The 13,579-nt window shown below is 43.3% G+C and overlaps 1 protein-coding gene across 5 annotated transcripts in view; it reads right to left on the bottom strand.

The window, feature by feature from the left end:
• The window catches only part of KMT2A (lysine methyltransferase 2A), a 3,231,120-nt gene that overhangs the window by 1,904,374 nt on the left and 1,313,167 nt on the right, over nt 1–13,579 (bottom strand). For all 5 annotated transcript variants that reach the window (XM_044080894.1, XM_044080898.1, XM_044080897.1 and 2 more), the window contains exon 11: nt 13,058–13,204. In XM_044080894.1, the coding sequence (XP_043936829.1) occupies nt 13,058–13,204 (147 nt within the window). The remainder of the gene's footprint in view (nt 1–13,057; nt 13,205–13,579) is intronic.

Below are 13,579 nucleotides of genomic sequence, written 5' to 3'. Positions count from 1 at the left end.
AAGCAGGCATTTTTGCCTAGCATAGGAAGCAGCTGATGAAGAGTTAGCATTTTGAATTGTGGGATTACAAAAAAGTGTTTAGGATAGACAGGTCCAAGATAGGACGCCAGGAATTGTCTTTTCTGGGTACCAGGAAAAAAGTCTCGAGTAGAAGCCTTGTCCCCATTCTTCTTCTGGGACAGGATGAATAGCCCTGATGCTTAGAAGAGAGAGAACTTGCTTTTGAGCCTCTGCCCACTGATTTGGGGGTAGGTCTGGCCAATCGTTACGGGTTGGTAAGGAGTGGAAGTGGAATCTGTATCCTTGGGAAACTATATTTAAAACCCATTTGTCTTGGGTAATGAGTTCACAGTTTTTTGCATGCAGGGCGATCCCCCTAAAGGAACAGTCAAGTTGAGCAGGGTTTGGAAGGTTTAAAGTTAAGTCATTGTGACAGTTTACCATAGGGGAGTGTCTTACTACTTCCAGCTTTGGAAGTGGGAGCCCCCCACTGCTTAGAGTTGTGAGGAGCCTTGGGACTGAAGCCTGGGTGTTCTGCTGGTTCTGGATTTGGACTGAGAAGGCCTGAAGAGGCAGGAAAGGACCAATTCTTAGAAGGCCAGTGCCTACTAAATCTGGGACTTTCTACTTGCAGGAAATCTTTAACAGTTTGTATAGATTTAGCTTTTTCCTCTATCTTTTCAAGTACTACTTCTGCTTTGTTGCCAAACAGACGGTCTTCGTTTAAGTGAGCATCCAGTAATGAGACTGCTCCTTAAGCCAAGCATGGCTTCCAAGTACAAACCCAGTGACAGCAGCCCTGCAAGATGCCTCTAATGAATCAAAACCACATTGCAAAGTATGTTTTCCAACTTGTTCAGCAGAATCCATTAAATCCTGTAATTCTTTATTTTCGGCACAGTCAGTAAACATCATTTTCTGTTTAAGCAATCCAATAATATGCTGCTGATACTTTAACATATGAAACTGGCAGTTTAAGGCCCTAATGGCCAAAGTTGTAGACGTGTATACCTTCTTTTCCAGGGCATTGTGATCTCTATCAGAGGGGGTAGGATTTTTGGCAGTAGTAGCCTTAATGCCTTTGGGCCCCTGTGAAATGGTCTCAGGATCTGTAGTAAGATTCTTAAAGAGAAACTTGAGAGAGTCAGGAACTCTAACATCTGTCAGGTTGTCTGGGAGCTGGAGGTAAAGTGTCAGGGGACTGGCTAGATTCCGAGAAGGCATCATCTACAATATCCAGTACAGGAAGGATAGCTAAAGGCCTGTGTTGAGGTAGGAGTAATAATTCCCTAAGCCTCTTTTTGGAGTCAGAGTAATCCTGGCTTTCCCAGTGGAAATGCTCGTTAAAAGTATGCAAAGTTTCACCAAAAGAAAAATCCTCTGGAGGGGAAGCAGAAGGAATGGAGTCCTCTGCATCAGAATCCTCATAGGTAGATAAGGGCAACTCCTGGTCATAAGAGAAAACAGAAATTTCAGAATCCTGATTAGAAGAATCAGAAGGAAAATCAGTTCTAGGTCTCTTAGAGGGAGAAGGGTGGCTTCCCCTGATTAGAGTAATAAGGTTTTCAGCCATTCTTATTTGTTTATTTGGCATAGGCGCTTGACCATGCGGTCTGGGCGTCGGTTTTCTAGGCATGGATCGAGTTTTAGGAATGGAAGAAGAAGATGGCGTTGGTTTAATACGCAAGTCAGTAGGCTTGAATACACCCTCAGAAGCTGGTGCTTGCACAACGTCTCCGGACCCATCCAAGGTAGAAACATCCGTACGTTACACAGTCAAAGAACCATCTTGTGGCATACCGGACTCCAAATGGGTCTCAGTAGAGGCCTGCGAATCTGAAGTAGCGGGTATCAGAGGCTGCGAAAGCACCTCACTGAGTACCAGTGAACTGGCGACTAGCTTAGGAGAAGCGCTGTCGGCAGCTTTGGACCTATGTGGTCTGTCTCTGTCTTTATCTTTGTGTTTTTTTGGAATGTCAGTAGTCGGGTGGCTTACCGAAGCTATTCCTGGATAACTGAACAGAGCACCAAAATATTTAGATGTGACAATGAACAGACGACGAATAGTTTGAGGTTTGAATAAGGCACAAAACCGACAGCGAGGTACGTCGTGGACTGGGCCTAGGCAAGGAATGCAGTACGAATAAAAATCTTTATGAGGTATTTGCTTTCCACAAGAAATACAATTGTTAACGTTTACTGACATTGGTTTAGAGCAAGAAAAAGGTTCCTCAATGGGGTACTTAGCTTAGTTGAAGACTTCGGATCTGAAACTCAAAAATGAAAATTTCAGGAGTCAGCCGACTGGCACTTGCGAACTGCTTCTGCTTCGGGCACCGCACGGCAAGAAAGACTGATGTAATGGTGTCGGCTGCATGCTTTATATCCCTGACATCATGGAAGATATGAGAACAACCGATGCAAGACCCAAGACTTTGATAATCAGGCCGACTGAGGACTACCTGTAAGCAGATAACCCTAAATGTAATGACTGCAACAGTGAAACACGAAGAACATGTATACAGTAGAACTAAACTGACCAACCTACATCAGACCACAGGGGGTGGGTCCTAACAACAGAAGGTTTGGAATGTCAAGAAAAGGGATTCTTCTAAAGAAAGACATCTACCCCACCTCAACCCCCCCCCTCCACAAAATACCACCCTTTAACCCATGAAACTGTTGGGTGAAAAGCATGGAGGTGATGCTCCTCTGTAAAAGCAGTCAAAATTGAATTAATGCAGAGCACCACCCACAGTGAATCAATCCTAAAATGAACTCCATCAGATGACCCTTATTCCAAGCACAGTATGGTTAATCTGAGCAATCCACAATTTCATTCAACAAAACGAAAACTGCCATGTAAGCCAGGCCTTGGACCACCCCATTTTCTAACAGGTCATGGACCAACATATGCTTCCCTCATCCTAAGCTGAGCAGAGAGGTTTCCCTGACTAGGTAAGAGAAAACAGCCTGAAATATGCCACTGGGATCCCCTATTCACACTACTAAAAGCTGTAGATTTCTTAAACAACAATATGGTAGTGGGAAGAAATAAAGTACAACATGTCAAGAGCTCTACGGAATTCACTGAGAACAACCTGAGCTAAGAGGCCACAACACAGTGCCAGCTGAAGCAACCCCCCCCCTTTAATGCCTACCCAAAGTGAAAGTCCCCAACTCCCCGGAAAAAGCAAATGTCCCAGGTCTCCCTTAATCAAGTATAATGCTTTCACAAGTCTGGGCTTCTAAAAGTAAAGTACAGCCAGTTTAGTTTAAAAAAAGGCATGTGACTCCACAATGAATGCCTCCGGCTGAGAAGCTCAATCTCATTTCAAACAGGCCCCCAAGTGAGTTCTTCCATGGAACTCTGGGGCATTCTAATGGATATCCTCCACCCCTGAGAATCCAATGCAGGGAAGCTGTAGTCAGCATATTGAGGACAGGATGAAAACTTTTGCAACTCCCATTAAGACTTCATCATCATAAGACACTCTAAGCTTGAAGCTGGGGATGCTAGACCTCCTTCCTGTTCCCTCCCTAATGCTTCTGAGTAACCCACCCACAAACTATCAAATTTACTTACTCTAGGTTCTGACCCTACCACTGTCTTGTTAACTTCATGGGATGGCATCCCTCCTTATGTTTAACTTCACATTTGTTGATCTCTTTTGTGTACCTTGTTGTATAATATACATAACCCCCTTCTCTACCATTCCTGACAAGCCTACACCAAGATCCTGCCATACCCTCCCAACTTCTGCCACTATCATATATTTCCATGATTCCAGCAATGTTCATATTCCCCTCAGCATTAACATTTACAGCACCCCATCTTCCCATACAGACTTCATGCACTGAATAGTAGTACTAAATTACACTCCAACTCATTTTGGTTTCCATTTTACAGTGTCATTCATTCTTTGTCCCTCCTTCCTCTACAACTGTGACATGTCCCTCCCAGATTCCTCCTTGTTTAAAAGTGTAATGGCAGAGCCGTACCTTTTCAATTAATCCTGAACCACATCAATCTCTTATGGCATAATACAAGTCTTCAGCAGACAGCTGGTTTCTTTGTCAGGTCTCTTTCCATCATTCTACCAGTCCTAAGATGCTTTCCCTTTTACACTGTCATAGACAATCATTTTACACTTTAGTCCTCTACACTCCTCAAAGTGCTGACTGTTGGCATAGGTAACAATTCTTAGGATGCTAGCTCCAACCACCTGTACTGCCAACTTCTCTGCCAACTTCCTGGCTTTGCCTGCTACCAACTTTAATGCCTTCTCTGACAGGTCACTGATGTCCACATGTGAAACAGCATGAAACCACCTCTGTCACAGCATCTCATTCTTTGCCAAGTCTACACCCAAAGAACAACTTCACTATAATTTGGTCCCACTGCATTCCTTTATCTAGGCTCTTAACCACAGTGGTGATTAACTCTCCACTCGCCACTCTCTCCTTTTCTCCCCCAACATTGGTTCTCATCTTTAACTTCCTGTAGATGCACTTATTCACTCTAGCTGCAACCTTTCCCCTTCCAATCACACTGTTGGTTATTTCATTCCATGTGATGCACAAGATCCCCTTTCTTGACAACTGTTCACTCTTCTGAAAATTTCCCTGTGACTGCCCTTTTCACCCTCTTTCCGTCCCATTTGGCTGTCTCAATCCCTCCCCACTTTGGGTTCCACTGTATTGGTTCCTGCATAGCCACCTCTACAGTTGTCCCCTCTTCACAATGATAAAATGATGTATGCAGCTGTCCCCTCTTACCTTGGATTTCTTCTCCTTGTCCTCATTCATGGCTGTATCTCCCACTTCCTCAATTTTACTGTGTACCAGTTCTGCTCATATCCTTTGTCCCAACACCATCATGCCTTGTAGCCATCTGCAACCACCCCTCCAGTCTCAACTCTAACATTTCTTGCCTTGTTAGACAGGCTACCACCTTCTCTAGTTCTTATATTATGACCCGAAACACCAACACCACCCTGAACACAACATAACTTGTTACATAAACATGCTCACCTACCTATTGGGCACACACTTTATCCCAGCCCTTGCCAAAACTGTCCTATTCTTTTCAAGCTGTCCCACTTTTCAGTCGCTTCACTTTTTCCCCCTTGTTTGCAGTTATATTCTATTTCTGCGTATATACTTTCAGTAGTCAAGCTACACCATTCTTACCCTGAATGTACCTCAGCATAACCTAAGCAAATTCTGGTCAAGTAGCGAATCAAGCAGTAATTAAGAGAAAGGCAAACCGTTATGTCTTACTTATCTTATCAAAAGACAATGCAAGTATGTTCCAGTAGCTCATGTCTGAAGTAAATTCAAAGGCCTTTAAGAAGCAACTCGCTCAAACCTAAATCTGTTCAGATATCAGAGAAACATTTTTTTCATCCTTATGCTTCTCACCACAAGCTTACAAATGATACAACAAAAGAATGGCAACAGCTTTAGTAAAAACACAACAGTTTTACTAAATGTAAGAGGAGGGCCAATACCCAAGGTTCCTGTTCTAATGAAGTGCAATAAGGCTATTCATTAGACACCTCAAATGTCAAAATGCAAGCTAAAAAGAATGACAGGCTTAGTGCACTTAAACAAGACTTCAATAATGTACTTCAGTTTTACTGTGCATACTAACTACTTACCAGAAAACTGTAGCCCTTCATGTTTAAAAATTGTAGTATTCCAGGCTGCTGGATACAGATTTAAAAATTAAGCATCTTAGGACAACATTCACAGAATGAAGATGCCTCCCATGCTTCAGTAATAATATTCAGAAAGACCGGCTCTAAAAAAAAAAAGACTGACCAAGCAGACAGGAGAAAATGCATTCCAGCTACACAAGGCATCCATATAATTCTCACTAGAACTATATCCAAAGGAGCTTGATAACTCCAATGCTTTGTCTGCCTCAGAATCAAGGGCTTCTTCCATTAATTGTTCCCAAGAAGCGGATTTGCACTGAGCTCCAAGCCTACTACCTCTAAGATGAAATGTGTCACGCTTCATGTGATCCACATGCATGTGTCAAGCACAGTGAATGGAGGAACCTGCACTAGGCCAGGAGCTGGCATCCAAAAGATGTTCCTATCCTACAGGCAAAAACCTGCACCTGTGACTACAAGTCCTATAAGGAGTTGAACAAAGTGTGTGACATCTTAGGGCAAGGTCGTTGATTCTAAAGTTGGTTCTCCTAAATTCTCCTCCCCAACCACAGCTAACCTGCTACTGTTTAACTGGGCTGTGAAAAATACTCTGGTAAGTAAAAGATGCCTGGCTCAGTTCTCAATGACTTGCAGCCTGATAACTCAAGAGATTGTGCCCAGTGATCTGGGCAGACAGAAATAGGAACAAGAAAATATTAATGAAGAAAAGGTAGCAAAATCACCCAAGATGTATACTGATGGGGGCATCACCCCAAGATGTATACTCATGGGGGCTGGTAAAGGGTGCCCCTCTTAAAGGCCTTAAGTCTTTTATAAAAATCTACGATAAGGATGGTATCAGAAACTGGTTAGGATAATTTCAACCCTGAAAAATACAGGACACAGAAAAAGTGGACTTACTTCTGTGAGGGAAAAAGCCAAAAAAGAATTCCGAAGAGAATCTTGGGGTTAAATCCAGACTACCAAATAGTCGCACAAAGAACTGCCTTTTACTACTCTTCTTGAATTTGAAGACAATGGTCAAAGAAAATTGAGAGCATATTGAACACAGGACAATCTCACTGGCAAGAACTCAGATAAGAACTGTTAGAGTAGCAGCAAAGGAACAACAGATGTGGGGATAAGGTTGCTTGCGTAGGTAATGCATAATATCATAGCGCACATCAGTACAGATGAGCAGGTGTTACTGAACAAAGGAACTTCAGGAAAAATTATGCAAAATTCTGATGGATGGGAATAAACTCAACTTGTAGGACCCATGTTAAATCTGCAGGCCTTGTTAAAAAAATCAACTTCACTGAAGTCATTATGTCTGCAAAGAAAACTATGGGTGAAAAATACAAGTTTAAATAAAAACAAAATAATAAGTGGAGATGAACAAAAAAAAATTTTGAATAATAATCCTTAAAGAGACTGCCACTTAAATTGTCAGAACTGTCACTTCACTGCTCAAATGAAATGTATTTTTTCATCTATAATAAAGATACTTAATTGTTTCCTGATTTTGCTAAACATCCTGATTACATACAAACTTATTCCTTTGGCAGTCAAAGAACAAAAATGTACAGTTGTGTACACTTACCATAAATGTACACGTCCGAGTGTATTCACTGTTGCAGTCATCACATTTGGGTTATCTGCTTGCAGGTAGCCCTCAGTCGGCCTGATTATCAAAATCTGGGTTCCTGCGTTGGTTGCTGTCCCATCTTCCATGACGTCAGGTAGTCAGGGGTATAAAGCATGCAGCCGATACCATTATATCAGTTTTTCTTGCCCCAGATGTCAGGTGCCCCATAATGGGAAGCAATTATATACAAGGTTACACCTCCAACAAAAGCAAATACACCAGAAAGCTTTAAGCATAATAAGCAAGAATAGAGGTATATAGTCAATAGAAGTCAGGGGGCTGGAGGGAGGGTAACCAGGACTGCAACAGTGAATACACTCGAACATCTATATTTATGGTAAGTGTACACAACTGTACTATGTTCTTCATATTTCACTGTTGCAGTCATCACATTTGGGTAGACTCCCAAAGCTAAGGATGGTTGGAGGCAATTAGCATTAAGACCAGCTATAAGGCCCTGCAAAACTGCAGTGGCAAAGCCAGCTCTGGATTTAAGAGAAAATTGGCAAGTGGTAATGCTTGGTGAAGGTATGTACTGAACTCCAGGTAGCAACTTCTAGGATGTCCCTGGTAGGGACACCTCTGAGAAAGGCTGTAGAGGTAGATGCAGCCCTGGTGGAATGAGGTCTTATCCCCTGTGGGGTAGGTTTCCCATGGTGCTTATAGCAGAAATGAATGCAATGGCCTATCCACTTAGAAATGGTTTGCTTTGAGATGGCCTTCCCCTCTGCCCCTGCAGCAAATGCAACCAGCAGCTGTTCAGATTTCCTGAGAGGCTTAATTATGTTCAAATAAAATCTAAGTTGTCTGTGCACATCCAAGGAGTGCAGTATTCATTCCCCTTTGTTCTGTGGATTAGAAAAGAAGGTTGGCAAATGAATGCACTGATTAAGGGTCACACTGAATACCACACTGGGCATAAAGAAAGGGTTGATCCTGAGGGACACCCTGTCCGCATGAAAGATTTTGAAAGGCTCCACTGCCATGAGCCTGCAATTCAGACACCCTTCTTGCTGAAGAGATGGCTAGAAGAAAGGCTGTTTTCCAAGAAAGGAATTTCAACTTTACATTTGCAGCTGGCTCAAAGGGAGGTAGAGTGAGCTTTTCCAATACAACGTTAAGGTCCCAGGCTGAAGTAGGGGCTCTCCTGGGTGGTCTTAGGTTTTTGGCCCCTCTGATGAATTGCTTCAGCAGTGGATGAGAGAAGAGGGGTGGATTCTGTATTATAATGAGCTGAAATGGCCGATGAATGAATTTTGATGGAAGAAAAGGAAAGGCCCTTGTGAAGCATCTCAGTTAAGTATTGAAGAATATGAGGTAAATTGGGCCCTGTAGTGTCCATCCCCTGAGCTGGCTCCAGGAACAGAATATTTTCCATTTTTCAGCATAGGATTTTCTAGTACTAGGAATCCTTGCCTCCAGAATGACATCCATCACTTCCTTACTGAGGGATGGTAATGGAGAGATCAGGTAATAGGCCAGGCTGCAAGGTTCAGGGTTTGAAGCTGTGGGAGTAGAATCTGGCCCTCCTACTGAGACAGCAGGGCAGGGGTCTGAGGCAGATGCCATAGTTCCAGCATTGACACAATGCACAAGAGGGGGTGCCAGTGTTGGCATGGCTAGTCTGGTGCAATCAGTATTGTCCTTGGTTTGTCCTGTTTGATCTTTAGTAGCACTATGGAGAGGAAAGGCAGATGGGAAAGGCATAAAATGATAGGTTTTTCCAGGTGAAGGATAGGGCATCCACTTTCCAAGCTTCTCTGTGGGGAGTCCTTTTGCAGAATTTGTCCAATTGGTAGTTCTGAGGGGAGGCAAACAGGTCTATTTCTGGGCTCCCCCATTTGTTTCTCAACATGTTGAATATCTTTGGTTCCAGTTTCCACTCGTGTAGGTCCATGAGATTTCTGCTTAGGTCATCTGCTAGTGTATTTAGCTTGCCTGGCAGAAACTGATCTTGTAGTTGCACTTGGTAGTTCAAGGCCATGTTCCACAGAGCCATGGCTATTCTGCAGAGAGGGTATGAGTGGGCTCCCCCCTACTTGTTTATGTACCACATAACCGTGGTGTTGTCTGTCTTTAGCAATAATTGTCCTTGAAGAATGTGGTTCTTGAAGGCTCTCAGAGCATTTCTTTTTGGTTGATATGCAGGTGCATTTGACTCTGGTTCCACACTGCCCTGCCAAGTGAGCCCCCCATGCATAGTCTGAAGCATCTACTGTTAGGGTTTGGGCGGCAGGGGGTAGAGTGAATGGCAGTCCCTTGTTTTGGTGGCAGGCCTCTGCCCACCAAAGGAACTCTATCTTTAGACAAGGTATGATAGGGATCATTGATTCTAGGTCCCGAGAATGTTGACACCATAGGCTTTTTAGATACCAATGCAATTTCCTCATATGCAGTCTTTCATATGGAATTAGTAGAATGCAAGAGGCCATGAACCCCAGGGCTTGCAGTATTTTCCTTGCAGATAGCTGGATCTTTGTGGCCAGTAGTTTGAAGTAGGCTGTCAAATTAATTTGTTTCTCTGGAGTGAGGTAGGCCATCTGGGAAGTTGTATTCAAGCTTGCTCCCAGGAATACAATTTGCTGGCAGGGTACTAGTTGTGATTTCTTTTCGTTTATAGTGCATCTCAGAGAAGTTAGTAATTTCCTCACAAATGCCAGATGATTTAATAGTATGTCCTGGCTTTCTGCCTGAATTAGACAATCATCCACATATGGGTATATCAGAATATTTCTTTGCCTGCAAAATGCAATGTCTGGAGCTAGGCACTTTGTGAATACCCTGGGCGCAGTAGATAAGCCAAAGGGCAGTGCAGAGAACTAATAGTGCATGTAGCCCGCTCTGAAGTGTAGGTATCTTCTGCAAGATTCCCGTATTGGGATGTGCAGGTAGGCTTCCTTTAAATCCAGTGTTGCCAACCAAGCATGTCTGCCTAGCATGGGAAGCAGCTGATGCAGAGTTAGCATTTTGAATTTTGGGATTTCCAAAAAGGTCCAAAAATAGTTGAAAAAGGTAACACACCAAAGCAGATAATCCTATAAAACAAACTTTTAATCCAATTGATTATAAAGGCTTTATAATCAAGTGGATTAAAAGTTCGTTTTATAGGATTATCTGCTTTGGTGTTGCCTTTTTCAACTATTTTTGGATTTTTCTATGTTCATTCTGAAAGGCACTTTACCCAGGACTGACTGAGTGTTTTTCGGTTTATTTCCAAAAAGGTGTTGAGGATAGACATGTCCAGGATAGGACGCTAGGAATACTCTTTTCTGGGTACCAGGAAAAGTCTTGAGTAGAAGCCTTGCACCCCTTCTTCTTCTGGGACAGACTGAATAGCCCTGATGTTTAGAAGAGAGATAACTTAATTTTGAGCCTCTGCCCACTGATTTGAGGGTAGGTCTGGCCAACCGTTTGGGGTTGGTAAGGAGTGGAAGTGGAATCTGTATCCTTGGGAAACTATATTTAAAACCCATTTGTCTTGGGTAACGAGTTCCCAGTTTTTTGCATGCAGGGCGATCTTTCCCCCTAAAGGAACAGTCAGTTGAGCAGGGCTTGGAAAGTTTAAAACTAAGTCATTGTGACAGTTTACCATACGGGATGTCTTACTACTCCCAGCTTTGGAAGTGGGAGCCCCCCCACTGCTTAGGCCTGTGACTACCTTGGGACTGAAGCCTGGGTGTTCTGCTGGTTCTGGGTTTGGACTGAGAAGGCCTTGAAGAGGCAGGAAAGGACCAATTCTTAGAAGGCCACTGCCTACTAAATCTGGGAGGCTGAACTTGCAGGAAATCTTTAACAGTTTGCATAGATTTAGCTTTTTCCTCCATCTTTTTAAGTACTACTTCTGCTTTGTTGCCAAACAGGCAGTCTTGGTTTAAGGGAGCATCCACTAATTTAGCTTTACCATGATCTGGCAGAGATTGCTCCTTAAGCCAAGCATGCCGTCTAAGTAAAGACCCAGTGACAGCAGCTCTGCAAGATGCCTCTAATGAATCAAAACCACATTGCAAAGTATGCTTTCCAACCTGCTCAGCAGAATGCATTAAATCCTGTAATTCCTTATTTTCAGCACATTCAGGAAACATCATCATTTTCTGTTTAAGCAGTCCAATAATATGCTGCTGATACTTTAACATATGAAACTACCAGTTTAAGGCCCTAATGGCCAAAGTACCAGAAGTGTATACCTTCTTACCCCATCTATCCAGCTCCCTGGAATCTCTATCAGAGGGGGTAGGGTTTTTGGCAGTAGTAGCCTTAATGCCTTTGGGTCCCTGTGAAATGGTCTCAGGATCCGCAGTAGGATTCTTAAAGAGGAACTTGTGAGAGTCAGGTACCCTGTAATACCTGTTAGGTTTTCTGGGAGCCGGAGGTAGAGAGTCAGGAGCCAGACTAGATTCCGAAAAGACATCATCTACAATGTCCAGTACAAGAGGGATAGCTAAAGGCCTGTGTTGAGGTAGGAGTAAGAATTCCCTAAGCCTCTTTTTGGAGTCAGAGTAATCCTGCCTTTTCTAGCGGAAATACTCCCTAAGAGTATGCAAGGTTTCACCAAAAGAGAAATCCTCTGGAGGGGAAGCAGATGGAATGGAGTCCTCTGTATCAGAATCCTCATAGGTAGATAAGGGCAACTCCTGGTCATCAGAGAAAACAGAAATTTCAGAATCCTGATCAGAAGAATCAGAAGGAAAATCAGTCCTAGGTCTCTTAGAGGGAGAAGGGTGGCTTCTCCTGATTAGAGTAATAAGGTCTTCAGCCATTCTTATTTGTTTTTAGGCATAGGGGCCTGACCATGCGGTCTGGGTGTCGGTTTTCTAGGCATGGATCGAGTTTTAGGCCTTGAAGAAGAAGACGGCGTCTGTTTAATATGCAAGTCAGTAGGCCTGAATACACCCTCAGAAGCCGGTGCCTGCAGAGCGGCTTCGGACCCATCCAATGAAGAGACATCCGCAGGTTCCACAGTTGAAGAAGCATCTCACGGCATACTGGCTTCCAAATGGGTCTCAGTAGAGGCCTGCGAATCTGAAGTAGCAGGTATTAGGGGCTGCAAAAGCACCTCACTGAGTACCAGTGAACTGGCGACTAGCTTAGGAGAAGAATCAACAGCAGCTTTGGACCTATGCGGTCTGTCTCTGTCTTTATCTTTGCGTTTTTTCTGAATGCCAGTAGTCGGGTGGCTTACCAAAGCCATTTTTGGATAACTGAACAGAGTACCAAAATACTTAGATGCGAAAATGAACCAACGACGAATAGTTTGTGGTTTGAATAAGGCACAAAACCAACAGTGAGGTACGTAGTGGTCTGGGCCTAGGCAAGGAATGCAGTACGAATGAAAATCATTATGAGGTATTTGCTTTCCACAAGAAATACAACTGTTAGCTTTTACTGACATCGGTTTAGAGCAAGAAAAAGGATCCCCAACGAGGTACTTAGCTTAGTTGACGACTTCGTATCTGAAACTCGACAACGAAAATTTCAGGAGTCGGCCGACCGGCACTTAAACTGCTTCTGCTTCGGGCACCACACGGCAAGAAAGACTGATGTAATGGCGTCGGCTGCATGCTTTATACCCCCTGACTACCTGACATCATGGAAGATGAGACAGCAACCGACGCATGACCCAAGACTTTGATAATCAGGCCGATTGAGGGCCACCTGCAAGCAGATAACCCAAATGTGATGACTGCAACAGTGAAACACGAAGAACATCTGTACACTTTAAAATGCTGTGCTCCACAGTAACAGATACCTTTGTGGCTTGATGCTGGCGTCCACAGACTTGACAGAATTTACAGCGACGGCAACACCAATTTTCCAACTGGTCCTCCAAGGGACGATCACACTCATCCAAACAGAACATATGAAAAGGCTCACAGCAGACCCGACAATACACAAACTGTAGACAGAAAAATACATAAAGATGATTAATGATAAAAGTCCACTTTTAAAATACAATTAAATTATCTGCATACTAGTCAAGACACCCTGGTGTTTGCACTGTGTCAGAGACTATAACAGGAGAATACAGGGTAAAAACCCACTAAAATTGATGTTATAACTGCACAGTCTGAAAAATGCAATGACACATTTCAGGTGGGTTGCCCTTGGTTACAAATTTCTGGTTTGAAAATGATGAATAAAATATGTCACTACTTAGAAACATCAATGTTTGAAGGCATTGAATGCCCAGGAGCTGTAAAGAAAGTGCTGCAGGCTACAAAAAAGAAGTTATGTACTTACCATAATGTTCCATGTGAGTTGTTCATCTCGC

Source organism: Protopterus annectens, chromosome 8.part0 (genome assembly GCF_019279795.1).
Source record: "Protopterus annectens isolate FY-2018-M chromosome 8.part0, PAN1.0, whole genome shotgun sequence".
Classification (NCBI taxonomy): domain Eukaryota; kingdom Metazoa; phylum Chordata; order Ceratodontiformes; family Protopteridae; genus Protopterus; species Protopterus annectens.
Note: the sequence above shows the minus strand (reverse complement) of the source record. Positions and strands in the feature narration are given on the sequence as shown.